This window comes from Sinocyclocheilus anshuiensis, unplaced genomic scaffold (assembly GCF_001515605.1).
Source record: "Sinocyclocheilus anshuiensis isolate Anshui unplaced genomic scaffold, SAMN03320099.WGS_v1.1 scaffold702, whole genome shotgun sequence".
NCBI lineage: Eukaryota > Metazoa > Chordata > Actinopteri > Cypriniformes > Cyprinidae > Sinocyclocheilus > Sinocyclocheilus anshuiensis.
The window spans coordinates 1,107,585-1,134,515 of NW_015548184.1; the positions used below are offsets into that span (position 1 = coordinate 1,107,585).

The following is a 26,931-nucleotide window of genomic DNA, read 5'->3' on the forward strand; positions in this document are numbered from 1 at the left end:
AGATTTTTGACTGTAGAGGAAGTAACAGTACATCCGTCTAGTTGCAAATTGTAATCCAAGAGATTCTGTGTACTGTCTCTTGGTCCAATATGTAATATCTCCGTCTTATCCTAATTTAATAGGAGAAATTATTGGTCATCCAATCTTTTACATTTTTAGCACACTCTATTAGCTTAGATAATTTAGAAGTTTCATCTGGTCTTGTTGAGATATATAGGATTTAATATTGAAAGTAGAAAAATTAGAAAACGGCTCCTTTTTTTCTTTTTTTTCTTCTTTTTTTCCCCAAAAAACGAGAATTCCGCTTAAATTTTCATTTTTTTGTTCATGGGTGGAAAAATGAATAAACAGCTTGAATATTTGATTTCTACACGTGGGCGGGAATTAAACGCCCCTTTCTGCTGATTGGTCAGCCGACAATATTAAATCAAAAAATGAATGATCGAATGATACACGGATTCCTATAAGTAATGCTGTTTGTTTTATTGGGATGTCAATAGCCTATATCATATGCTCACAGATTTGATTTGGGATTAAATAGGTTCCACAAACACTAAACTAGTCTATAGGACATCATATCATTATCATGAATATATTTATGAACTTTTAATTCACTTCAGAGATTTTAGGTTTTAAATGTAAATATTGTTTAATTTGTGCAAATATCTCTTTTGATGAATGTATGTGAGTATAGGGCTATTCTCTTGGTGAATATCAGAATGTAGCCTAGACAGTGACATATGATGTATAACAAATGTTTTAAATTTCATTCTATCTTTATTTACACGTCTTTTGGTCCCTCAGAGGGTTTCAATCACAGCAGTTGTGAGGCTCTTGAATATAAGCTGGTCCTTCACAGGGGCTTCAACTTGATATCTGGAATCCACTCTCCTGAGGTGGTGGATCAAATTCATAACTTTGAGATTCGAGACTCTGATGTCTTTGTCATTACTTACCCCAAATCAGGTAAGGGAGAACATAGCAGCCACATGGTACTACTGCTAGAAGTGCAATAGCCAAAGAGCATACAGAACCTTTATATGTAACATTTCTTCTGTTTTTGGCTGAGAAAATTGTACTGTTTACTCAACTATATTTGTGTTGCTATAATCTTTATCTCAGTCAGACACCTATTATCCAGTTTTCTATGGGAGTCTGCCTACCTTCACAAACATTAGATTTATACTGTAATCACAAAAAATGCATGCTTATTAAGTATGGCACAATTTAAAAATCTTCAGTGATCAGTAATATTAATAGATATCCTATGTGCAATTAATAAGTGAATTTGTAAACGTGTTCCTCCTTCTGTTGATTGTCTTGGCAGGCACTATTTGGTTGCAGCAAATCCTCAGTCTGATAGAGGTCAAGGGAGATGTTACAGCGACAAATGATCAGCTGAATTCTGAGCGTGTCCCATGGATTGAACTTTTAGACTCTGAGAAACAGTTTGTTTCTGCCCCTTCCCCTAGGATCCATGTGTCTCATCTACCATACAAATTCATGCCACTTGGATTGAAACAAAAGAAGGGCAAGGTGAGATCGCTTTTATCAAGGTGCCACTGCATCTGGCTTCAGTGAAATAATCAAGTCTTACCAATGGACTGAATAATTATGACCGCTGCTTTCTCTTGCAGTCTCCTTAAAATTCTTCAGTCTATTGCAAATGTTTACATGATCTCTTTACTCTTCTTAATGACTAATAGGTCATCTATGTGGCCAGAAATCCAAAGGATGTTTTGGTGTCTTACTTCCATTTTCACAAATTTGCAAATATGCTGGAGACCCCAAAAGACTTTGATACATTTTTTGAGAAATTCATGGAAGGAAATGGTAAACAAAATACCTTTTTTTTTAAATCTAAGTTGCAGTTTCTATCCAATCAACTGTTTGATCAACAATCCTTAACAAATATCATTTGTTTCAGTTTTTGGTAATTGCTGGTTTGAGCATGTCAAGAGCTGGTGCTCCCACAATGATGAGATGAACGTCTTGTACATTACATATGAGGAGATGATCAAGGTTTGACTGGTTTGCTTGTTTTACTGATAAATAAGATAAACTGCACTCTACTGTTTAAAAGTTTGGGATCGGTAAGATTTTTTGAAAGAAATACAATAATTCAGTGTTTCAATTAAATACTATTCCTTTGAACTTCCTATTTGGCGAAGATTCCTGAAAACGTATCACATGCGGTTTTCACAAAAATACTAAGCAGTTTATTTGTGAAAACTGTTTTGTTTGTTTGTAACTGATTATAAGAAATATTTCTGGAGCACCAAATCAGAGTATTAGAATGATTTCTGAAGGATCATGTGACACTGAAAACAGCTGCTGATGATTTAGAAGATTTCATCACAGGAATAAATTACATTTTATTAGAAAACATGTATTTTTAATTGTAATAATGTTTTTATTGTTTTATTATAGTCATGACATCAAAAATTGGCTGCACTGCACAAATTTATATTTTCCTCCGTATTTTTATCAAGTCTTGTATTCTAAGGAATTGAAAACTAAAACAAAAAAATATATATTTTTCTTGCCTAAAAATAAAATAAATTAAATTAAATGAAAATAAAAAAAAGACTTGAATGTTATGCTAGTTGCCAAAGCATCATTTATTTTCATTTGGTTTACCTTGATGTAATAAAATAACTAAAACTTAAGCTGAAATAATAAAAAAAAATTACATATAGACTATTATATAGACAAAAAACTAATGAAACTGACAAAACACAACAAAATTACTAAAACCTTAAATAAAATTAAAAGGAAAACATAATATATTCAAAATATTGATAAAAACAACAGTATTTCATTAATTGTTGTATTTTCAAACTTTAAAGTGTTGCTAATACAATTATGTTGATATTTACTATTAGAGAACATATTGACATAGTGTTTCTATTTGTTTATTCCTTACATTTTCTTTAATTTGTCTTGAAAAGCTCTGAATAAGTCTTACATTTACCATCATAAAACCCGCAGAAAACCTTACTTTTTTTTACTGTATTTTTGATCAAATAAATGCTGTTGGTCAAGAGACTTCTTTCAAAACCATTAAAAAACATTTTTTAACAAATCTTTAAACATTTGACCACAAACCTGTTCATTTCTTAACCTCAGAGTAGGAGGCTCAGTCCAGAATTGTTACTGTAACTTATCAACAGTGCATGCTTACAGGACTTGCAGTCAGTGGTTGAAAGGATCGCTTCGTTCTTGGGGAGGAACTTGACACCACAGCAGCTGAATGATGTTGTTGAGCACAGTACCTTCAAAAATATGAAGGACAATCCTCAGGCCAATTACCAGCAGGTCCCCATCATCCTGCTGAACCACCAGCAGGGAGCCTTTATGAGGAAAGGTATATAACATCTCGCTGTGCTTCAGTTCACTATCAGTAAACTATCCGAATCAAATTCTCGTGAAAATGAAGATTCTGTCGTCATTTACTCACCCTCATGCTGTTCTAAACCAGTCTGACGCAGTAGTTACTGACAGCCTTTTTTCCATACAATGAAAGTAAATGGTGGCTGCTAATTCAGATCTTTTGTGTTCTCAGAAGTAAGTTACAGGTGTTGGAAAACATGAGGGTGAGTTAATAATGACAGAATCTTCATTTCATAATCACAATGATTTTTACTCACAGTGAACGTAATAATTATACTTTATCTGTGTGTTCATTTTTGGGTTGATTATCTCTCTTAAGACTCCTACAAACCACAGTATCTTGAATGTGTTTCCACCCGTCTTATCATTCCTACAGTGAAATTATAGTTATATTTTGTAAGTCATTGAATACATGTAAGAATTACATCTGTTGTAAACATATCAATGATATGAAGATAAACTTTCAGAATAGTCACTAATCTCTTCCATTGAGTAATGTGAATGTTTTTAACCTGTTGAATTATTGACTAGATAACTAGATATATAACCTCACTGCTTAACAGGAACTGTTGGTGACTGGAAGAACTACTTCACGGTGGCACAGAATGAGAGATTTGACAAAGTGTACCAACAGAAGATGAAAGCTGTTCCTCTTTCATTCATCTGGGACATGAGTGATCTTGTCACACCATGATTTATTCAGTCTCATAATGTGTACTCAGCAGGGTTTGAAAACAGAAAAGTAAAAAAAAAAAATCCCTAACCCTTCTGAGCAGTAATATACAGTACAAACAAATATCTAATTTGTTTCCTGAATTGTATAAATTTAAAGTTCAAGGCAGCTTAAGACACAGATACGTGACAAAGCACTGCTGTCCTCTTCTGGAACACTGTTTTGCAATTACCATTTAAAAAGAAGAGTCTTTGTATCAAAATATTCAATTCTAAATCTGTTGCTTGTGCTTTTTGTTAGTGAAATAAACAGCTGTTTTGAGTCAAAAGCAAAATGAAATGAATCCCAAACATTTAAATATTGATACATATTATAAATTAAATGTTAATCAGAAACTGAAGTAAAATAATTAGATTTTCATCCGATTTCTGAGATTTCAAGAAGCATTGATTTTCATATGCTAAACCTTTTTGGTAAACTTTTATTTATTGGCGTTTACTGTATTTAGACAGACAGTGAATGATTGGAGTTAAACTCAGGTTGTAATACCAGCCAGGTCACATCTCTGGGAAACATCAGCCTAATGTAAATCTTGTGTAAATGAAGCCATTCAGCAGAATAAGAGAATGTTTTTTTTAATAGTAATAGTTAACAAATGACACTGGGTTTGACAGTTATTGTAAAATATGCTGCAACATAGATGGCAGTGACTGAAAAAGTTTGTGTTTAGAACCAGGTGAGCTGAAGTCCTGCTCCATGAGGCTGCTGGCATCTAAATCATTCATGTCAGGTTGGGAGTTAACACAATTCAGTCTTCATCACTGCCTAAGTCCAGTGGGTTGAAATCAGGGCCATCCTCCTCCAAGTCCAAATCATCCATGTCTTGAAACAGCGACTCGTCTACTTCTACACTATTCCCAACTAGAAAAAAAGCAGAGAAGACCAACTTTGAAGGAAAATCGAGTTTACGTTTCAAAAAGCAAATGGCATCCTATATAACGGATACACAACAATAATAATTGAGAGTGCTTACCGTCCTCCAAGAACTGGATATCTGATGTGTCAAGATTATGGTCTGTCTCAAAGAGCTGTTTTCCTGTAACATGAAAAAGTAAATAAACACAACATAAGAAAAGGTGGTTCAGATTTGGGTTTATATACTGCTTTTAATAAGTTTTCAACTCGCCTGTAAGTTTTCCCTTTCCTGACTGCTCCTCTTCTTTCTGCCTTTTATTCTTTAGTTCTGCCATTTCTTGTTCAAATCTTGCTTTCCATGATAAGAAGTTCTCAATTGTGACCACAGTGCCTTGGAATGCACGCTAAGAAAAACAACAAAAGAACAACATTTCATTTTAATATAAATGATAGCTATGTAACTAATAACAAATCTAATATTCAAAGCAACCTCATTCTGTAAAGTGTACAATAGCAACATCTGCGTACAGTTGGGTGGGTCTGTTTCAACCCAAGTGGTCAACCTTTTGTTAGTCTTCATGGCCCCCTTCTGGTAGAAGCTGTAATTACACCTTTAACACAATCATTGTTTGCCTTCACTGACGGCCTTTCAAAAGTCCTTGTTTATTGTGGCTAAACAAACTTTTGGTGTGTTGGTGTGACGTTTTTATCAGCTTTTTGAACTCCGATTCTGACGGCACCCATTCACATGGTGAGCAAGTGATGTAATGCTAAATTTCTCCAAATTTGTTCTGATGAAGAAACAACCTCATCTACATCTTGGATGGCCTGAGGTTGAGTAGATTTTCAGTAATCTTTCATTTTGGGGTGAACTATTCCTTTACATTCAGAAGACATGCTCAAAACAAACCTTCTCAGCTTCTTCGGCCTCCCTTTCATTTCTTAGTTTCTCTTCTTCTCTTCTGTTCTTAATCTGGTCAATTATTTCATTAAGTTTCTCCTGCACAGCTGTCACCAATGTGAATATCATAACCATTCCCAGGTTTTCTTCAGCCTACAAAAGAAAGAGGTTATTAGGCAGGACTAAAGGGCAGTAAAAAAAAAAATCCCCAACATCAGTATGTGCACTTTATCAATTGTTAATGTGTTTTTGCAGGGTAAGATGTCACGTGTGCAGACCTGTTGCTTTAAAAGTGTTAGAATGTCTTCTGTGTCTGAATCTTCCAGGTTCTCCTGTGAGAAGATCTCCCACAGAGGGGGTTCATCTGGATATTTCTCCGCATATGTAAACTTAAGAGTCACCTCCACCGCTACAACAGACAGAAATCAGTAATGTTGCTGCTTTGAGCTACACTTTAACCCTAAAAGTAAAGCCTACTTATGTATCATATTTGACACACAAATTTCTAGGGCCTCTCAATTATCAACATGATCTGAAAAAAAAAAAAAAAACTTGTACACAATCTTCTATTTGTCTTTTGTTCCCTGATTGATAGTTTACCCCATTTTTTAGCAAAGTAAAAGCTGTTTTAGTATTGTTGTAAAAATGTCCACCTTTTGTGGCATTTGTCAATCTGGCACTATATACAATCTGTGAAAACTGATTTTGTACCGAATTGCATTATACATTTTGCCCTCCACAATAAAAACTACAGAGCTTTGATCATAAAACTAAGAATTATCGGTTGATTTAGAGTGACAAGTGATATCTATATATGCATTTTATGTATGCAGTCTGTTGCAAAGAGTTTATTTAGTTACATTACAAAATAGCAGAATTTCATCTTACTTTCTGGCTGCAAAAATATCAGCAAGACAGCAACTGCACCAAATCACATATTTTTGCTCAGTTTTGGCAGTGTTTTTTTCCTCCTATAACAATGTATGAGTCATAAAAGCCTCATGTATCATATATGACAGTTCACAGGGTCAATTATAGTAAAACACACTGTTACATATGCCGTGCACTGACACAGTTAATAAAGCATATGAACTTACTCTCTTCATTTTCTCCCGCATCAGAAGTAACTGTGATGGTGAAGCTTGTGGGCTCCTCGGAAAGCACTGCGTGAATGAAAATATTGTAAGGAAAGAAACAAACAAACTAATGAAATATACAGAGCTCACTATTATTCATCACTTCCCACAGCCTGGAAGTAAACAGATATGGGTGACCAGACCACTGACCACAGACTAAACTTCTACTTCCACAGTTAATTCAAAGCAGCACGTAAACATAAATCTGACACAACTTCTGCTTGACATCTTATTGCAGGCCATCGGTTATTGTTTGATTTGTTTCTTAACTTTCGACAGCTTAATCTGCTGCTATGAAGAATGATATCAAAGAGATGACCGAGTCGCTCGTATGTTTAACTAACTTTGTTTGATGAAAAGCTAACGTTAGTCAGCTAACGGACAGCGTGGCGATTTTATAGGCATAAAACATAAACTTTGCTGTCAATCTTACCTGTAAACGAGTCTGGGTAAATGGACTCTATTGCTTCTAGTTCATTCCTTTGCTCCTCGCCGTAGTCTGTCATTTTATGTCACAAATGTCCATAGATTAGAGCCTGCATGGAAGAAACGTGTGCTAAGGCCCGGCTAGCAACGATGTTATCTGCGATCATCAGTAATGTCTGAGCTTGGTCTGGGAGGCGTGAGAAAGAGTAACACCTCGATTTTACTTGCTCTGCTAAATATTAGTACCATTGTAGTAATTCATGCTGTCACACTCTTGAATCCATTACAAAAAGGCTGTATTTAAAATAAACAATGTATAAAAATAAACGTGTGAAAAGGCTTGATTCTGGCATGGATTATATAGCCTGGCGATCCAGCCACTTTCAAACTGCCTTTCCACAATCAAAGCAAGTTTAATTTTTATGTACTATATGTGAATGAATACATGTAATTATATTAGGTTAAAATCCCAATTTACATAAATCAATTTATAATCTGTGTCTTTTATTACTTATTAATCTGTAGTTTTGTTTATCTATTTAGCTGCACAAACTCTTTCACATGATAAATTGGTTGAAGAGTAGATTTATTGATTGTGCATTTATTGATTATACAAGCAAGAACAAAAATCTAGGCCTTTCCTTATTCTTGATATGGTTTTGTGTACAGTTCTTTCTTATCAAGCCCTATGGTTGAAACAGCTTAGACCAGCTTAAATTCACTTAATACACGTTAGCTTTAGGAAGTAGCTACTGCCACAGGCTGTTATTGTTACAGTTAGATCAACTTGACCACTGCCATCATGGTAAGGCATGGAAGAGGCTAAGCTTACAAACGCACCTTATACTGTTATCCAGCAATATGTTTTAATTGGTAATTTACCAGCTGAACAAACTAGGCTGCCTTTTTCAGCAGGGTAGAAGAGGGTAAAATTTCTGTATTTTGTCAAAGCCTGAACAGTATTAGCATTCAGTACAAAATTGCAAAAACACAAAACATTATAGGATATATAAATAAACAGTTTAACAGATGGACTGTGTGTTTGGGGTTCCTATTAATATGAGTTGTCATTTATAGTTCAGTTTAGTGAATGATTTATTAATATTCTGGGTACAAAGTCAAATCCACAAATGTAAATGATCTGTAACAGTTTTGTTAGTACAACTTATATTTAGTTTTTTTTTTTCCCCATTGTTATTGCCTGTGCCTTTGCTTTTAAAGGAAAGGAACTTGAGCCAGAACTCAAACTCAGGTCAGCCGCTATATCTCATAGCTTTGTACACAAGGGCAAGGCTGTGGCTCTGACTCAGTTTTAATATCATTATAGTTATTAGGCTACATTTTGTTACTTCTAAGCAATATTTTTACACACTTAACTTTAACGTTAAACAGCCTTACATTGAATAACACAGTTTAATATAAATTAATATTGTTGTTATTTTTTTTCACTGACTATTAACCTGTGTATATTTACTTTTCTTTCACAACAGTGCAGGAAATGCTATACAGAGCTGATCCGTGGGTCAAAACTACTGAAGAAATGAGTGAAGTGACATGTGGCCAAGTATGGTGACACATACTTGGAATTAGTGCTCTGCATTTAACCCATTCAAAGTGCACACACACAGCAGTGAACACCGTGAACACACCCGGAGCAGTGGGCAGCCATTTTTGCTGCGGCGCCTGGGGAGCAGTTGGGGGCTCGGTGCCTTGCTCAAGGGCACCTCAGTCGTGGTATTGAAGGTAGGAGAGAGCGCTGTACATTCACTCCCCCCACTTACAAACCCTGCCGGTACGAGACTCGAACCCGCAACCAATCCTGTTTGTCAAATCTGCTTAAAACCAGCAAAGGAAATAAGCATTGCGGTTTATATGTTTTATATTTTGTTGGTTAACATAAGTGCAATGCGACCTTATTGTAGATTTGAATCAGTGTTGGACAGTTACTTATCAGTACCAAAATCTTTTGAGGTTATCATGCATAAACGTGCATCAAACACACTACCTGTTTTATAAGGATATGGTGAAAAAGATTTTAAAATATAGAGAGGAATAAGAGAGCTATACAGATTCAAAGAGTGCACAAGGCCTACATGACAAATGCCCTGAGAAGTGTTTTTTCTTCCTTTTTTGACTTTGTAAAACCTGAAATGCAACATTCAAGCAGTATGCAAATTTAGGGCCTGAGATCTGTGTTGGTTCACTGATACAGAAGTATAAAACTGAACAAAGTATTTGCAGGTTAAATAGTGCCACAACCACTTCCTCGATAGACAAAACAAAATTCCCAAAAACTGTCATTACAACACTTTCAGTACAGGTTGTAGCTACAAAAAAAATAATAATAATAATAATTCCGTCTTGATTCACAGTGGCTTTTTGTCTTCAAGGCCATATTCTGAGCTCTACTTTTTCTAATTACCAGTCCATGCAGTGTTCTATGTCATCTCTATGCCATCTTGCCCCTCTAGAACAGGACGCTTCTCAGGGCTGTAGTCCCGATCTGCACGCTCCACATATCTCTGCAGTGTGCTGTAGTACTGTTCACTTTGCTTAAAAGTGTATATAGTAGAGATCTCCTCCCAGGCCTTGTGATTTGGAAAGGGAAATGGTTCGGGACTTTTGTTGTCAAAGAAACTCTTGAGGTTTCTCTCTGCCAGTTTGGTGGCATAATCATCTGCAAACATCTCAAACTTTTCCTTTTCCTTCTCCATGTAGATCTTCTGGAAAGTTAACTGAAGGTAGCTTACTTGAGAGCGACAGTTCTTAAAGCAAGTTCCAATTAGGGCTACTGTTGCCGATATGATAATGATGGACCAGCCGAGGATCTGCAAACATAGATAAATCAGTTGAATGTTATAAGATAGAATAATTTTAAGTTATTATAGCAAATTATTATTATCGAAATTTAGCATGCAAAAAGATAAATTGTATTTGTGAATATAAAATACTTTTAAACAGCTTTCTGTTGGTCATCGCAGTAAATTGTGTGACCAGTTTGAACCTTTTGTGAAATTTGTCGGGGGAAATCTTTTGCCCTCAAGATACGGTCATATTCACCTTGCTCGGCTAAATTTTGCATGCAAAATCCAGTCATTCCAATAGGAATCCACACAATCAGGAATTTTGCATGAGGAGAAAAGGTTCCCCGTGCAGATTTAGCTTATGTTCAAGTTGGTCATGCCGTGCCGTGCTGACCAACAGAAAGCTGCTTGATTTAAAGGGGTCATATGATGCTTTTTTAAAGATCATTATTTTGTGTATTTGGTGTAACAGAATATGTTGACATGCTTTAATGTTCAAAAAACACATTATTTTTCAAATACTGTACATTATTGTAGGTCCTATATGCCCCGCCTCTCTCAAACGCTGTCAATAGCAAATACTTAAACTAATAACAAAACAGTAACAGTTAGCAGATTCAGAAGCGCCAGATTGTCATAGCAACGTCAGAATTACCTCCTCTCCTAGGTTCACGAAATGGTTGTCCATAAAATGCATTGCTGTTCTGTTGTAAGTAATCTTAAAGATTCCTAAATGCATCTACTTTCTGAAGGCCTAATAATGTGCTTTTGCTTTCGCCTAGAAACACACAGCGTCTCCCTGACATGGCTGCTTCAACACTAACTGCGGTTACTGAAACCATGCCTTCTTTCTTTGCATGCACATTTGGGCCGCATTATGCAAATATTTCCACATAGTGAGGTAGATATGTGGGGGCGTGTTAGAACGAGCCGTTTTAGGGGGGCATGGCAGAGTCTTAACTTTGATAAAGAATATTTCTTTGGTTTTGAGACTTTAGTCTTTGCAACTTCAGGGATCTTATCTATGCACAATCAGCTTGTAACACTCCAAAGAGAAAGGAAAACTTGAAATCGCATCATATGACCCCTTTAAAAGTGACTTAAGTGTGAGCTGTGCTTCATTCATCTTCACGCTAAAGACAATAAACTTTAATCATGTTAGATATCATTTGAAATTTAACGTGGATGAAAACAAGGCTTTGAGGATATACTGTTTTTACAATGGTATGCACTGTATAAAGGTCCTAGATTTTGTAATTCTCAGTTAGAACTTTCAAAACTGTTTTTTTTTCCTCTGAAAGACATTCCTTATTTGCACAATCATTACATTGTTAAACACCTGTACAGTCAATTGAGCCCTAGTGTAATTCTTTCCCTCCCAGCTGTTCCTATCAATATGGCGCTACCCTGACTATGGTCTATTGGCCTGATTTTTTTCCTAAAGCAGTTTCGTTGGTCATATCAATCACAGTGATGAATGCCTACACCAAACACTAACTCCTAACCCTACCCCCTCACCCTAACCCTAACCAATGAAATTAGCTGCTGGGTGGGATTTTTTGCTTGCGAAATTTCACTAAAATGTATCTGTGATTGCCTCTTCATGCAACATTCCCAATCACATGGACTGCATTTCGCCATTGAAAATTTGCCGAACAGGGTGACCGCATCTTTAAAGCTTCTGCTAAGAAAAAATGATTCCACTAAAACGAACAAAAAAAAAAATGTACCTAGCAACATGACGAACATTGCAACAACATTACAGTAATTAAATCATCTCGGGTCATTTTCATAACAACACAAGATGGCGACAGTTGCGATTGACCCAAGAGTGCAAGTCTGCGGTGTGTTACGAAAAATCGCGTGCCCAATGAATGGACTGATATACAGTTACGAAATATCAGTCTGCTGAGTACTGTGATAGACCAATTTTAATGAAGTATTCTAGAAAAGAAAAAAAAAATATATATATATCTATATATATACTGTATATGTATAAGAATTTTATTTATTTTTTTACATTAACAGTCTGTGCTCACCTGTGACTGGGCTCGTAACATCAACAGCAGTTCCATATTTTCATTCGGAGGCAGCTGGGACTTGCTGCAGGGCACTCTGGGGAGCTCGTCCTGGCATGTACGTGTCTTGTTTTTGCAGAAAATTTGCACCACCACATTTTCATCCAGGCCACTAACAGCACACTCATAAAAAGTTCCATTTAACAGTGCTACACTAAGCCACATGACAGGGGCAATGCAGGCTCCAGATAGCACTTTTACAAACACCTGCAAACATCCCATAAAGTTACCCCTGGGGCAGAGTTTGAGAGGGTTGAGACAACACCCAGTATATAACCGCCAAAGACGTGTACTAACAAAGAGTCCAATCGCCAGCAAGACAACAGCAGGGCCGATCAGAAAAGTTAATCCATATGCAAAATTCTGTCTACGGTTGCACGGACACTGGAAAGACACCATGGAGAAAATTCGTTCACTACCTATTGTCAAAATAGCCATGAAGCTGTAACCAATAGTGGTCTTCTGATTGGTAAGGAATTTTAGGATAGTCTTAAACGAATCCATAGCTGGTACAGACATGGCTGCAACACTCCAAATAAGCTGCTGAACTGAAAGAGATGATTTCTGCTATGGCACTCCCTTTTCTCGCTCTCTTATTTTCACTTTGTTTTCCACACTTCCTTTATCTCCTCCTTTTCTGTCTCTGGCTTCCCCACAGCTCATCAAATCCCTCCCCTGTCCATCCTTTCCCCCCTCCCATTCAGTAAAGGGCTGTGACCAAAACCAACCCATCAGGTTCTGCCAGAAGTCACAACAGACTACAGACATTTACACATCATGCAACAGCAGTCAAACAAATAAAATCCCAACAATGCAATTGTCAGCCGAGCTTTGTAACTGACAATGTGCTTTTCATTATTGGAATGCCAGAATCTGGAGGTTGCTAGCAATGGAATTTGGAAATCTAGAAGCTGGAACAGCAGATTAGCGCATGTTAGGTCAAACAAAGAGGTGTATTGCAACATAATGCTTTACATTAGTTAAAAAGGAAGTGATTCATTCTGGTTCTGTATGAGGAGACAGTTTCTGTTCTGCTCTAGTGTCCACTGTTGTGCCCTGCACTTCTACCATAAAGATTTAACCGTAACGCTAACCGCAAATGGTAGAACTTAATGAATATTGATTTTTTTGAGTGAGCTTTTAGCAGTGTAATTTTCAAATTATACATGATTACTTCATGAAAAAAGCATAAAAGTGCTGCCTGTTGAAATATGAGATCACTAATCATCATGTGCATGATGCAGGATGAAGTGACACCAAAGGTCTAGCATATAATGTAACTCTTTGTTTGTACAGTCCTTTAGAAATGGTCAGGGCACAGCTGTTCAAATACTAATGAATGAGGAAAACAACTGACACTTATGAAAAATTCTACTTGCCATAAGCAAAGTTTTTTATTGTTCATATAAAAAATATATTGAAAGACAAAATTCTAATTAAACAACAAAACCCCAGTAATGTTAAAATCATACAATTGTAGTATTCAAAAGAAAAGCTAAAATAGCAATACAAGAAGAACAGTGAACTGACACTGTAAAAGGCACAGAAAATAAAGAAGCAAGTACAGCTCTGTTTATGCATAATAACAGGGTAAAGCATGAAAAGCTGCGACAGCGCTAGACAGCGCCTACAGTACCAGTTTGCCTTCATCCACAAATGCAAGTGCTGCTGGGTTTGAAAAATCATTTTCAGATCTCACCGAAGGCCTTACTACCGGATTTTCAAGGTCCTCACAAGTGCACACATGCTTGTGCAGGATGCTGTAGTATTGGTCCATGCTTCGGAACTTGTAAAAAGAGGATATCTTCTCCCAGGCCTGTCTGGGTGGACTCTTCATAGGAATGGGTTTGGTTAAATCAAAGAAACTTGATATGTTTCTCTTTGCAAGCTTTTCGGCATGCTGAGCTGTATAGTTGTCCAAAAACTCACTCTCCTTCTGAGTGTACATCCTCCAAAACTTTAGCTGCATGTAACTGATTGGAGAATAGCATCTGGCTGTGCATGTGAGCAGAAAGGTGAACGTCATCACAGAACCTATCAGGATCCAACCAAGTACCTAGAAGTATTTTCCAGAATTATTCAAATATTAAGAGACATATTTGTTGAAAAATAAAACTGAGATGTTAAAGCACATGACTGTAGAGGACCTTATGACGAGGTTAGGACATTTAGGCTTCTGCCTGAAAATGCCACTCCTAAGAAATTTGCCTTTGTTTTTCTGAAAATGTAAATGAGAAAATTTCCTTTATTAATGCATTTAAAAATATTTATTCTGGTAGACCTAAAGATTTTTGTCTATGACTATGAATAATGGACTACAAGTTAGTCAGAGTGATCTAAAGTCTGCAAACCCAGCTAACAGGAAACGTTATCAGAATTTTGGCAACGTTCTTTCAAACTTATGAACAGTCATTATTCCAGTAATGTTAATAGAACGTTTGTTCAACGTTATCTGGTCTTTAATGATGTTCTCAAAACGTTATTTATACATGGTTCATGGAATGCTTTTTTCTAAAACGTTTTAACTTTTGATAAAATGGATAAAATGCATTTAACCTAAATAACGTTTTAAAATATTTTAAAAACGGGTTATTTCGAATGTTCAGAGAACATTAAGAATGAATGTTTTCATAACTTAATGGAAACGTTGGAAAAACGTTCTTAGAACATTGTTGTTAGCATTCCTTGATTTTCCTGAGGCTCCAGCGATTTAAATCAGCGTTAGTACATTGAAGAAACACAACTATTTCCATTATTTATAATTAAATTACAGATTTAGCCACGCATCACAAATACATTACAAAAACGGTTTTAAAATGTCTTTAAATAATCTCAATGTATTGTACCCCGACAATGTCTGACAAAAATTCCTCTCAAAAGTCGAACCCCAATTAAATTTACAGGCCTACTGAGTCCAAGTCAGGTCACAAGTAAAACTGCTCATGTCTGTCCGAGTCTTAGATTTGAGAATTGAGATCCAAGTGAAATATTTTTTTTTTCTCTCTCTCTCGGACAAAAACAATAATCATGCCATGTGAGCTCACCTGCGACTCTGCGCGTATGATGGACAGCACAGCCACTCTCTCACTCTGCGGAATTGCGGTTCCATCACAAGGGAACTTCTCCAACTCTGTCCGACAGTGAGGAAACTTTTCGTTGCAAAGGTTACGTCTAAAAAGTGTAATGTTGGCGCCAGTCATTGAGCACTCGAAATACACCCCTCTGAGTAGAGCAACTGCAGTCGTGGTGATTTGAAGAAAAACACACAAAAAGCCAATCGCGTAATTAAAACGAAATAGCTTCGATTTCCTAAGGCACAGACCCGTGAACAATTTCCATGTTTTATTGCTCAACATGTAACTTGAGATGAGCAGTGCAAGCGCGGGTACGAGGAGGCAGACGTTGCCATAAACGAAATTCCAATCATTGCAAGGACACTTTAGAAGACGTGCTCGCTACCAGCAGTTATAAGAGCGATCAATCCGAATCCTAAATTGGTCTGCTGTTTCTGAGTGAAGCTAAGCAAAGATTTTAACTTATCCATGCCTGCCAGCTGACGACCGTAAGCTCTCTGTTCTTAAACAATAAACCATGAAATGACACTCTCAGTTCCGTTATGAGACACTACTGAGTGTCACCTTCAAGCGTGCGCACAATAAAAGCATACAAAGAGTTGGACTTAATTTAAGAAAAACTGGTTAATGTTAGCTTTTCAGCTGTAATGGGAAACTGACTTTATGAAAAATGAAGAAACTAAAAACACAATGTAAGTGTTAAGCCTACACACTAGTTTAGTTTAAAGGCATTGCAAGCGAATGTGGCACAGTATGCAAAACACTTCATGCTTTCAATGACGTGTGATGTGGCAATCTGCATATGTGACCCTGGACCACAAAAGCAGTCATAAGGGTCAATTTTTTGAAATTGAGATTTACATCAAAGCTGAATAAATAAGCGTTCCATTGATGTATGGTTTGTTAGGATAGGACAATATTTGGCTGAGATACAACAAGGGTGCAAAAAAATCGCCTATTAGGATAGGACAATATTTGGCTGTGATACAACAAGGGAGCAAAAAAATTGCCTTTAAAGCTGTCTGTTTTAATTTTAATTCATTTTAAAAGTGTTATTTCTGGATAAAAAGTATAAATGAATAACATCTTAAAACTGAATGAAACTTAAAATTAGCCACAATTTTTATGCAATAAAATATTTTAAGATTTTAAGATTTTTAATCTTAATAATTTAAATTAGGGTGTTTCATGTGGCTTTTTAATTAAAGGGGTCATATGATGTTGCTAAAAAGAACAGTATTTTGTGTATTTGGTGTAATGAACTGTGTTTATGCGGTTTAAGGTTCAAAAAACACATTATTTTCCACATACTGTACATTATTGTTTCTCCTCTATGCCCCACCTTCTGAAACGCGTCGATTTTTACAAAGTTCATCGTTCTAAAAAAGCGAGGTGTGCTCTGATTGGCCAGCTATCCAGTGCGTTGTGATTGGCCGAATACCTCAAGCGTGTGACGGAGATGTTACGCCCTTTACCATATTGTGATGATGCCCTGTCAGGCCGGAGCGATGATTCAAAAACATGAAAACCCATTATAAACGAGGCATTCGTTGCATCCAGTGGGGACATAATTATGGATTATAATGACTTATACTGTCTTTTTACACGTTGCGTTAAAGCCGATCCGGCGATCGACAGCGCAAAGTTGTAGTAGTTCCTCAGCAACCAGCACTGATCAGCTCCAGGCATGATACTACAGTGAGAATAAAAGTTACGCCTTCTTTCTTTGCGTGAACATTTTGGCGGCGTTATGCAAATCTTCCCACATAGCGACGTAGATATGTGGGGGCGTGTTAGAACGAGCCGTTTTAGGTAGGTGTGGCTGACTCTTAACTTTTATAAAGAATATCTCTTTGGATTTGAGACTTTAGTCTTTGCAACTTTACAGATCTTCTTTATGCACCAAGAGCTTGTAATACTCCAAAGAGAAAGGAAAAACTGAAATCGCATCATATGACCCCTTTAAAACCTATATATTTTACAAATAATTGTAGGCTACATTTTTTTTAATTTGTAGGTCTATTTATTCACTAATTATGTTATAAAACAACATGTCATATACCAATATATACTTCACTCAAAACCAATAAGAAAATCTCACAATGTTTTTGCTGGTTTACACTTTATATTCGGCGCTTCGTGGACACACATGATCCCGTGCATGTGACCGCAAGAGGCGGGGACTGATTAAGACTTGCATTTACAGTAGCTCAGATGCATCGGGCATAGACGTGACGAGTTACATCCCCAGTCTCTGAACAGTTTTTTCTCCTGGGGGTCGATGCAGATATTTTGTTTGGGTCAGTCAAAGTTGCCAAGTGACCCGACGTCAGATAAAATCGGTTCGACCGAGAGAAGAGGACACTGGACGCGAAGGTACACTTCATGCGTGCGCTTTTTAGCCCGGTGTATGTTTGTATTTTTACCCTGTATATTTTCTAACCTATAGAAGCGTTTAGACAGTGTTTACGGATGGATGCTGAATGGATGTAACGTTGACGAAACACTTCACAGATGAATGTCATGAGGTTGCAGCTGGGCGGGTCTTCAGTGAGGATTACATTTATTGCCCAAATATTCTTGCCTGGTTCTGCTCTGTTGCTAGGAGACCTTTGACAGTTGAGGTTTAAAAGTGATTGTGAAGGCGACCTATCACTCTAATCTGCATTTAGTGACAGGGTTGCGTAATTAACTTGTCAAAATAATACCAATAATGGACAATATAACATCCGCCTACAGGTTATTATTATTATTTTTTAGCAATATAACCTGCACTTTGATTTTAACGCGACGGTATCTGACTTAAACATTCAGCCACCTCTACTTTGATGGATTAAGGGTGTATTCTGGTTAAGTAGGTCAGTGACAGGCTAAAGATGATACATGGGACCATTTGAGTGACACACCAAAGCTATTGAGAAAATATATATCATACTGTATCATGGACATTAGTTTTACGGCTCGTATGTCTTTCCTTTTCCCTCTTCTTTTCTCCTCCATCGACTGTGGACTACAGTCTGCTGGCTGAAAGTCATTTTGTAATCAGATCAATATCTGCTGGGATGCCTCAGACATGATGGGCCATTAGGCTCCAAAGAGTCCTGCATGAAATCGCCTACTCTCTGCCTTGAAACCATTTGACCATCACATGTGGCTTTATGAGAGGAGCGTCACAGACTGATTTTGGATCAGAATGAACTTTGCCTCTAGCTGTTTTGTATCCAAACACATTGTGCATCAGTAGGGTGAGTGGTGTTTTTATTATGTTTCTTCTAATTTGTTGTGCTTTGGATGAGCATTACTGCATGAGTGAATCTATCAAAAATATGTCTGCCTGGTCATATTTTCACTCCTTTGCTTTTCATACAGAAAATTAAAGGGATAGTTCACCCAAAAATGAAAATTCTGTCATTAATTACTCATCCTCATGTCGTTCCAAACCTGTGAGACCTTCGTTCATCTTCGGAACACAAATTAAGATATTTTTGATGAAATGTGAGAGCTCTCAGACCCTGCATAGACAGCGACGCAACTGTAATGTTCCCAGGTCCAGTGTGCAATTGTCATCCTGTCTGATCACACAATGATTTTATTTTATTGATTTTTTTATTTTATTTTTCAAATTGTATTAGTATTATTTTTATCAGCTTAAAGCTAGTGCAACAAGTGCTATCATAAAGTATAAATACAATTTAAATATTATCTAATAATTTTAGTTTAAGAATTGTGGGAGGAAATTTGCTTAGTTGTAATAAAAATCTTAATAGTATGTGATATGCAGATATTTTACTCCGTTTTGCAGAAGCAAATCATTTAAATCTTTAAAAGCTCTTCATCTCAGTAGCTCCACTGAGATGCTCAGATATTCAGGCTATCAGAGGCTTCTCAGATATGTAAGCTGTGTCCTTATTCACTCTCAGTCTTAGCTGTTTCTGTTTCACTATAGAGTGCTGCACATGCTCAGTCGGGCCTGTCTGGTGTTTTGTAGTATCAGCAGGAAGCAGTCCTTCCTCCTCCTCCTCTCTTCTCCAGGAGCATGCCCTCTGAGCCTCCTCCCAGGTACGTTCTGCAAACCTCAGTCTACCTTGAGAGGTGACTGTGTCCTTAGTGCTTTGGTGAGTTTTAATTTGATGTAGACACCGTTGGATTTGATGGGAGGTGTTGTGACATGGTCAGCTTTATTTAAAGAGCTCTGGAGGATGTCTGAGGTCATCTGAAGCTTTTATCTCCCAAGGCAGTATTACTTCGTGTTAACTAATACTGTAAAACAGTTTTTGTTAAATTTACTACAGTGATGATATAACGGACATTGCGGAGGCATTTTGGTGACTATATTCTACAATTCCTATCTATACATATAAGATTAACATGATAAAAGATTAAAATTAACCAGTATTAAAATCAAAATATAGTGAAAATAGCACTTATAGTTAGTTACAATGGAGAGCAACATGATGACTTCAGCAGTGCCCTCCACCCCCACCCCAGCAGCTGTTGTCAATAATAACATAGAAGGAACACAGTGTCACCCGCATATGCCATCAGGGTAAATCATGTATATGTCATGTAGCATTTAGCACTCCAATGTGCATAACTAACAAAAAATACCAACAAATGTGTTGGTTTATTCAGCAACTTTTGGTAATGCCCATATCCATATTAATTCAAAGAAGGTTCATACTTTTTACTTATAATAATATAATTTTATTGTAAAAGTGTAAATATTGCCTTGCTAAAGTATTATAAATATAATCTTGCTTGCAATTAATTTGTTTTTAAAACAAATGTATATAATTTAAACTTAAAAATTGTTAGATTAATTTCATTTATATTTATCTTTAAATATTTACAGTAAAACTACATGTACTACAACAAAATATAAACAAGCAAATTTACTATATTCTTGATGCATTCTTTTTGTTAAATAAAAATTTTTTTCCCAGTGTACAGACAGAGAATGAGAGCTAAATCTGAATGTGTTGAACTGAAAAGAGCTATTCAGGGCCTCAGGAGCAGTAAGAATCAATGACATCTCACTTACTGAATAGATATTGATAGACCTAGTGTTCAGCAGCAGGAAGAAAGACACATACGCACACATGCACACTTCATTGTTTCTGGCCACAGGATTCCATGATGAGATGTTCACAATTTCCAAGCATAGGCTTGTCTTGCAGCATTGTTCTTGTGTCTCAGCTCTCAGGACATGCTGACAGGACAGAGGCTGTGTCAGTCCAAATCCCACCAGGACTCTGTCCTCTCTGCCCTTAATCAGCAGCGCAACGACGGACTGCTCTGCGATGTCACCCTGGTCGCCGGGGAGCAGAAGTTCCATGCTCACAAGGCAGTCCTGGCAGCCTGCAGTGATTACTTCCGGGTAAGATTTTACACTCTATAGATTCCATCTCATGAAACATGATCAATGAGAGTGTCTGCCACACAAGTTTCTTTAGGTTTCTATGATCTGTATAAAGCTACACTTCTGCTGGCATCTATTAAGAGTATAGTTCTCCCAAAAATATATATTTTTTGCTGTCATGTCGTTCCATATCTATGGTAGCCCATTTCCACCAGATAGGAAATAAATAATTGGTACATGGTACATGTATACATCATAATTATGACATAAAAATAGTCAGAATTATGACGTACTAAGCCATAATAAAATTTTTTTTTAGATTTATCTTTAGATTTGATCTTTTATCTTTGGTTTTCTTATTATTTTTGCCTTTATAATGATACAACAGTGGAGAGCAGTCAGGAAGCAAACAATCTAACAATCTAATCTGACAATCTAAATTATGAACAATAAGAGATTATGAGATATGAAGTCATAGTTGTGACATACAAAAAACAACAAAAATAACTAATTCAAAATGATTAGATAAGGGTCAATTGTTATAAAAGTCTAACTTTTATGTCATAATTATGGCTTAAGTCATAACTTTTAATATTAATCTTAATCTATTTATGAGTTATTATCTCATAATTCCAACGCTTGATGTCATAATTATGACTTTAGAATTATGATTTACCAATGTATCACCAGAAAAAGGCCTCCATCAATATCCTTTTTTTTGGGAACAGAAAGGGAGATGTTTGGCAGAATGTTCACGCTGCTCTTTTCAATACAATAAATGCGAATGGGGACGAGTGCTGCTGAGTTCCAAAAATGAAAAAAGCACCATAAACGTACCACTAAAGTTGCCATTCAACTTGAGTGCAAAATTCCAAATCTTCTGAAATCATCCAAAGCTATGTACGAGAAAAAGAGAAATGTAAGATGTATAAGTCATTATATATTAAAAGTAACGTGTACATACATTCAAATGTTTAACATACTGTTAAACATCTTCTTTAGTCCCTCACACAAGTCATTCGAGTTTGGAACAACATGATAGTGAGTAAACAATGACAGGATGTTCCTTTTTAGCAGTGCAATCCTGATTCAAATATGTACAGTTCCAGTGGCGGGCCATGCATTTTACACCTAGGCCTTCAGTGGCGTCCTACATTAATTAATCCATCTCTTCATACCATCATAATGATGCCACGGCTATAGAAACCATAAATATTACACAGTAATGCAGTATAACAGGGCACTACATAACAGACAGGTATCTTATGTAGCGAAAATGAATGCCATTACTAAAGAAAGAAACCCAATTAACAATCGCGCAACACATCATCTGTAGCTGAAGCATTAACCTAACAAAATGACACAAATACAGTCCATCCGATGTTCTTACAGACATTTATTCACCCAAACGCATTTATACCTTACAGATAGCATTGGTATAAAACAAATAAGGTGATTACATGTGTTTTAAAGTTGACCTAACAATTTAATGTTCTCTTACCGATTTATTTCGTCTTCATGAGTCTCCCCGCCGGTCTGCCAGCGCACTGCGGGAGGAAAATACTGGTTAGCACAGCTTTACTAGGAAAGTGAGCAAGTAACATTAAAATAATTCATACAAGACGATGAAGAAAAGTGTATACATGTGTTTTAACGTACCTCTGAGACTCTCATCTCCCCACTGGTCTGCCTCTGCCAGCGGCGCTGCGGCCGGAGGAAAAGACCGGTTAATACAGCTCCACTCGGGAAACAGATACTCTTACGGAAACTTAAACCTGGCTTTATATCGCGCAAATAACATCAGCATACAACACATCAAGCGATAAAAGAGTCAAAAATGAAAATTAACCTACCATACTCTAGTGGTTTTTCATCTTCACGAGTCTTTCACAGAGCCGGTGCCGAGGAGGTGTGTGGTTGTTTTTCGCAGTCATTAGGACTACTGTTTTTAGATTTACTAAATATAGTAGGCAAATATTGTTTTTTCAAAATGCACTGAAAATCTAAACCTGAGAAACAGAAATAAAAGTTTTACTAAGTTTTAATAAAATGATTTACAGTGGTGCTGTTTGCTAGCTAGTATGCTGACCATCCAATCAAAGGACGAGAAAATGCTGATGTTATCGTTAGCCAGCTAGATGGCCCTGGTGCTGCCAACTCGAAATCTGATTGGTTAAAGCAACGGTTTCATTGCCATTGATTTAAGCTAACAGACGCCTGCACTGTTGATTCTGAAGGCCTTAAGGCAGATTTCTTTGACCCTGGCAACACGATTGCTGAAATATGATTGGATAAAAGCTCTAATATAAAGGTGTGTGGTTGTTTTTCGCAGTCATTAGGACTACTGTTTTTAGATTTACTAAATATAGTAGGCCACTTATTTTTTCAAAATGCACTGAAAATCTAAACCTGAGAAACAGTAATAAAAGTTTTACTAAGTTTTAATAAAATGATTTACAGTGATGCTGTTTGCTAGCTAGTATGCTGACCATCCAATCAAAGGACGAGAAAATGCTGAGTTATCATTAGCCAGCTAGATGGCCCTGGTGTTGCCAACTCGAAATCTGATTGGTTAAAGCAACGGTTTCATTGCCATTGAGTTAAGCTAACAGACGCCTGCACTGTGGATTCTGAAGGCCTTAAGGCAGATTTCTTTGACCCTGGCAACACGATTGCTGAAATATGATTGGATAAAAGCTCTAATATAAACGTACACTGCTGGAAGCAGTGCAACCAAGAGAAAAGCTGTGAACTGAAGAGAATAGACTATTGGAAATAATTTAATACACATTCATGGAAAAATATATTAAAACTAAATCAGTGATTCTGATAGTGTTTAGGCCAGCAGAGAAGGCTTTGCTGGCCCTGACGGCCCACCACTGTACAGTTCACATAGAAGGCAAGACAGGAAATAAAAAGTCGGCAGCGGCCTGAAAACCATAACAGTGAGATTTGATTTTGGTTTGTTCAGAAGATTACAAAGAAGAAATACGTCCAGCTTTGCGACAGAGAGAAAGATTATCTGCACAGTTCAAAGAACAGAATTAAATAGGGCAGGTATATTTATCTCTATATGTCTCCTGGGAAGCTCTCCACCTCTGTTGGGCTAGAATGATAAGATTTTATCCCTCTGTTTTTGATTTTAGCCCTTGGTTTCTGATGAGGACACCTTCTGCCTTTGTTATCAAATGACTGACTAAGGCTAGTCATGGCTTATGTAAAACATGGAATATAGTTACTGTGTACACAAATCAAAGCAAGCTGTTGGCTCTGTTTGACAGCTACCCTTTGACGTTGTATGCCTGCAAGGTTTGCATTATTCCTGATTTCTATTAGGTGAAACGGTTGAATAGATTTAAATAGGTAGACATGCATGAGCATGTGTCTGATACTTTACTGTGAATAACAAAATGATTTGTGTTAGAAAATTAATCCTAAATCATAAGTATTTCGCAAGTGGTCCTGCATTGTTTGTGCATGAATTATACCTACAATTTTAGGGCTTGTTAAGGAGAGACGTGTTATTTGAAACAAAAAGATGGTGACAAAACCATTATATGGATGCACGAAAGCACTCAGAACCACCCTAGAAATGTGGCAGAGAGTTTATATACAGTTAAATACCAGTCACATTATCTTCAGAATATGTAAAATTGATACCAGTTTACCCAGTGGCACTTGTCTTGTTCTATTTTCAGGCCTGATGTCCATGAGAAATTACAGGATATTGCATCCTTTCGAGCTTTAACACATCAGCGGCACTAATGAATAAATGCGAACGGTGTAATCAGTGCCTGTGGCACTGCCATTAAAGACAAACACTAATAATGACATTACACATTAGTCCAAAGATGTTTGTATAGCAAAGCTCTTTGAGTAAACACAAATTTATATTGTGCATCTATCTATCTATCTATCTATCTATCTATCTATCTATCTATCTATCTATCTCCGTCCGTCCGTCCGTCCGTCCGTCCGACCGACCGACCGTCTGTCCATACTGTTGAAAAACGGTTGAATAGATTTAAATAGGTAGACATGCATGAGCATGTGTCTGATACTTTACTGTGAATAACAAAATGATTTGTGTTAGAAAATTAATCCTAAATCATAAGTATTTCGCAAGTGGTCCTGCATTGTTTGTGCATGAATTATACCTACAATTTTAGGGCTTGTTAAGGAGAGACGTGTTATTTGAAACAAAAAGATGGTGACAAAACCATTATATGGATGCACGAAAGCACTCAGAACCACCCTAGAAATGTGGCAGAGAGTTTATATACAGTTAAATACCAGTCACATTATCTTCAGAATATGTAAAATTGATACCAGTTTACCCAGTGGCACTTGTCTTGTTCTATTTTCAGGCCTGATGTCCATGAGAAATTACAGGATATTGCATCCTTTCGAGCTTTAACACATCAGCGGCACTAATGAATAAATGCGAACGGTGTAATCAGTGCCTGTGGCACTGCCATTAAAGACAAACACTAATAATGACATTACACATTAGTCCAAAGATGTTTGTATAGCAAAGCTCTTTGAGTAAACACAAATTTATATTGTGCATCTATCTATCTATCTATCTATCTATCTATCTATCTATCTATCTATCTATCTCCGTCTGTCTGTCTGTCTGTCTGTCTGTCTGTTACGACAAACGCTGTTAAAGTTACAAGTATATCTTTAACAGTTAATGACATCAGCAAAAATCATGACACAAGTAAGTTCAGTGACACCGATGATGATTCAGTAACCACTCTGGCCAATTAACTTCAGTGAGGGATTCGCTGATTCAAAGCAATAATTAATCTCTTTGAACTATTAATTAAAAAACAGCTCATAAGAGTAATTTGTGAATCAGACTACACTGGTAGTGCTGTGTGTTGTTTTTGTCTGTTTTGTTCTTGCCACAGTTTTAGTGGTACACTGTATAGACTTAAAACTTGCATTCACAGTTCATGTGAAATATGATTGCCTGGTAACTGAAGATTCACAGTGCAGCAATGCCGGAAACACTGATGTGAGGCATTAAATGATTCTGCATTATCATATGGCTCAAAAAGCATGCGTTGTAAACTAATTAGCCTGCAAAGCTGCTGTCTGACCAGCTTGCTCTGCTTTTCCAAGGTCAGAACAGAAGTCATCCAGCCAGACATGTGACTCAGGACTGGTCATCCTTAGTGCTCACAATCCCCTTGCAAAAAACCCTGTAAATCTTGCTTATGGGCATTGGTGTCCCAGTAAGGAGCTCTCTAAGTAGTGTCAACAAATCTCAGCTCTAATGATTCCTTTTGAAAGTCTGAATGTCAGCCGAGGTCAGGCATTAAATAAGTGCTGCTCTTAAAATAGAAAATAGGAAAACGGTACACTTGTACAAGGCACTTCAATTGTGAGATACTACTGGGGGAAAAGTTTCTGAAGGTGAGATGACAAAGGTAAGATGATAAACACTTGGCATCTACTTTTAACACATGGAGGCTTCAGACTGAGCCAAGACCTGCATTAGATATCTATTGATTCTTTCAAAGGTCTATGCACTGATACTAATTTTAATCCTGAACCAGACTTAATCTGCATCGGAGAGTTATTGCTCCTTGAGTTTGAGAGATATGTAGATAGATCACACTTTTTTTATTCAACACTGGATGTTCATCATTAGGAGCAGTTAGGTTTGATCTGTTGCGTTTGGTAGGGGTAATGATGATCCAGTGTCCTTTGACTTCCTCTCCTCCATGGGCTCTGATCAATGACCATCCTATGCTCGCTCTGTGACAGCACTCAGTGCTTTTGATTAATGTACTCCTGCCAGAGAACACAGCGGGACAGCACTGGCCTCTTGTTCTCTTTATTTGTGTATGTGAAACTAAAGTACGCCCTGATTGATGGTCATGTACTTACTTTCATTCTCAGTATGAGACTCCTTAGACTTGAATGAAGAGTTTATTGATGTTTTAAAGTCTATTTACAGGATGCTATATTACTGTAGTTCTGTAGTGCATCCTGCTTATATGTTTGTGTGTGTGTGTGTTCAGGCCATGTTCAGTCTGTGCATGGTGGAGAGTGAGGCAGATGAGGTAACTCTCCAGGGTGTGACTAGCGTGGGACTGAAGCACGCACTGGACTTCGCCTACACAGGCCAGGTAAATTCAGCATAGCCCACACAGCTACA

General features: G+C 37.0%; 4 protein-coding genes and 1 pseudogene across 6 annotated transcripts in view; 2 read left to right on the plus strand and 3 right to left on the minus strand.

Annotated features, from left to right (window-relative positions):
- The window catches only part of LOC107704935 (amine sulfotransferase-like), a 9,139-nt gene extending 4,735 nt beyond the window's left edge, over window positions 1-4,404 (plus strand). The window contains exons 2-7 of the mRNA XM_016508000.1: window positions 805-966; window positions 1,328-1,536; window positions 1,707-1,833; window positions 1,928-2,022; window positions 3,187-3,367; window positions 3,957-4,404. Of these exons, the coding sequence (XP_016363486.1) occupies window positions 805-966; window positions 1,328-1,536; window positions 1,707-1,833; window positions 1,928-2,022; window positions 3,187-3,367; window positions 3,957-4,087 (905 nt within the window). The 3' untranslated portion in view covers window positions 4,088-4,404. The remainder of the gene's footprint in view (window positions 1-804; window positions 967-1,327; window positions 1,537-1,706; window positions 1,834-1,927; window positions 2,023-3,186; window positions 3,368-3,956) is intronic.
- Window positions 4,405-4,685: 281 nt separating this feature from the next.
- LOC107704860 (RWD domain-containing protein 1-like) lies at window positions 4,686-7,647 on the minus strand. Its single transcript, XM_016507878.1, has 7 exons — window positions 7,452-7,647; window positions 6,980-7,045; window positions 6,161-6,291; window positions 5,892-6,035; window positions 5,253-5,385; window positions 5,100-5,162; window positions 4,686-4,987 (listed from the first exon to the last, which is right to left on the minus strand). The coding sequence occupies exons 1-7, from the start codon at window positions 7,522-7,524 to the stop codon at window positions 4,875-4,877; spliced, it is 723 nt and encodes a 240-aa protein (XP_016363364.1). The 5' UTR covers window positions 7,525-7,647; the 3' UTR covers window positions 4,686-4,874.
- Window positions 7,648-9,219: 1,572 nt separating this feature from the next.
- LOC107704861 (protein FAM26E-like) lies at window positions 9,220-12,906 on the minus strand. Its single transcript, XM_016507879.1, has 2 exons — window positions 12,288-12,906; window positions 9,220-10,272 (listed from the first exon to the last, which is right to left on the minus strand). The coding sequence occupies exons 1-2, from the start codon at window positions 12,843-12,845 to the stop codon at window positions 9,883-9,885; spliced, it is 948 nt and encodes a 315-aa protein (XP_016363365.1). The 5' UTR covers window positions 12,846-12,906; the 3' UTR covers window positions 9,220-9,882.
- Window positions 12,907-13,869: 963 nt separating this feature from the next.
- On the minus strand, window positions 13,870-15,916 carry LOC107704862 (protein FAM26F-like; annotated as a pseudogene).
- Window positions 15,917-17,569: 1,653 nt separating this feature from the next.
- LOC107704937 (kelch-like protein 32) overlaps window positions 17,570-26,931 on the plus strand; it is a 26,477-nt gene continuing 17,115 nt past the window's right edge. The window contains exons 1-6 of one of the 3 annotated variants that reach the window (XM_016508003.1): window positions 17,570-17,776; window positions 17,850-17,950; window positions 18,417-18,645; window positions 19,347-19,459; window positions 20,597-20,777; window positions 26,795-26,902. In XM_016508003.1, coding sequence (XP_016363489.1) covers window positions 19,437-19,459; window positions 20,597-20,777; window positions 26,795-26,902 — 312 coding nt within the window. In that variant the 5' untranslated portion in view covers window positions 17,570-17,776; window positions 17,850-17,950; window positions 18,417-18,645; window positions 19,347-19,436. Of the gene's footprint in view, window positions 17,809-17,849; window positions 17,951-18,416; window positions 18,646-19,346; window positions 19,460-20,596; window positions 20,778-26,794; window positions 26,903-26,931 lie in introns of all 3 variants that reach the window. The other 2 variants (XM_016508002.1, XM_016508001.1) reach the window with 2 other exon arrangements.

Excerpts from the sequence above, each read along its gene's own strand:
- LOC107704861 (XM_016507879.1), bottom strand. The coding sequence starts at position 12,845 with ATGTCTGTACCAGCTATGGATTCGTTTAAGACTATCCTAAAATTCCTT. Across the intron at positions 10,273-12,287 it reads TGTTACGAGCCCAGTCACAG|ATCCTCGGCTGGTCCATCAT; the intron begins GTGAGCACAGAC and ends CTATGTTTGCAG.
- LOC107704860 (XM_016507878.1), bottom strand. The coding sequence starts at position 7,524 with ATGACAGACTACGGCGAGGAGCAAAGGAATGAACTAGAAGCAATAGAG. Across the intron at positions 7,046-7,451 it reads TTACCCAGACTCGTTTACAG|TGCTTTCCGAGGAGCCCACA; the intron begins GTAAGATTGACA and ends TCATTCACGCAG. Across the intron at positions 5,163-5,252 it reads AGGAAAGGGAAAACTTACAG|GAAAACAGCTCTTTGAGACA; the intron begins GCGAGTTGAAAA and ends TTCATGTTACAG.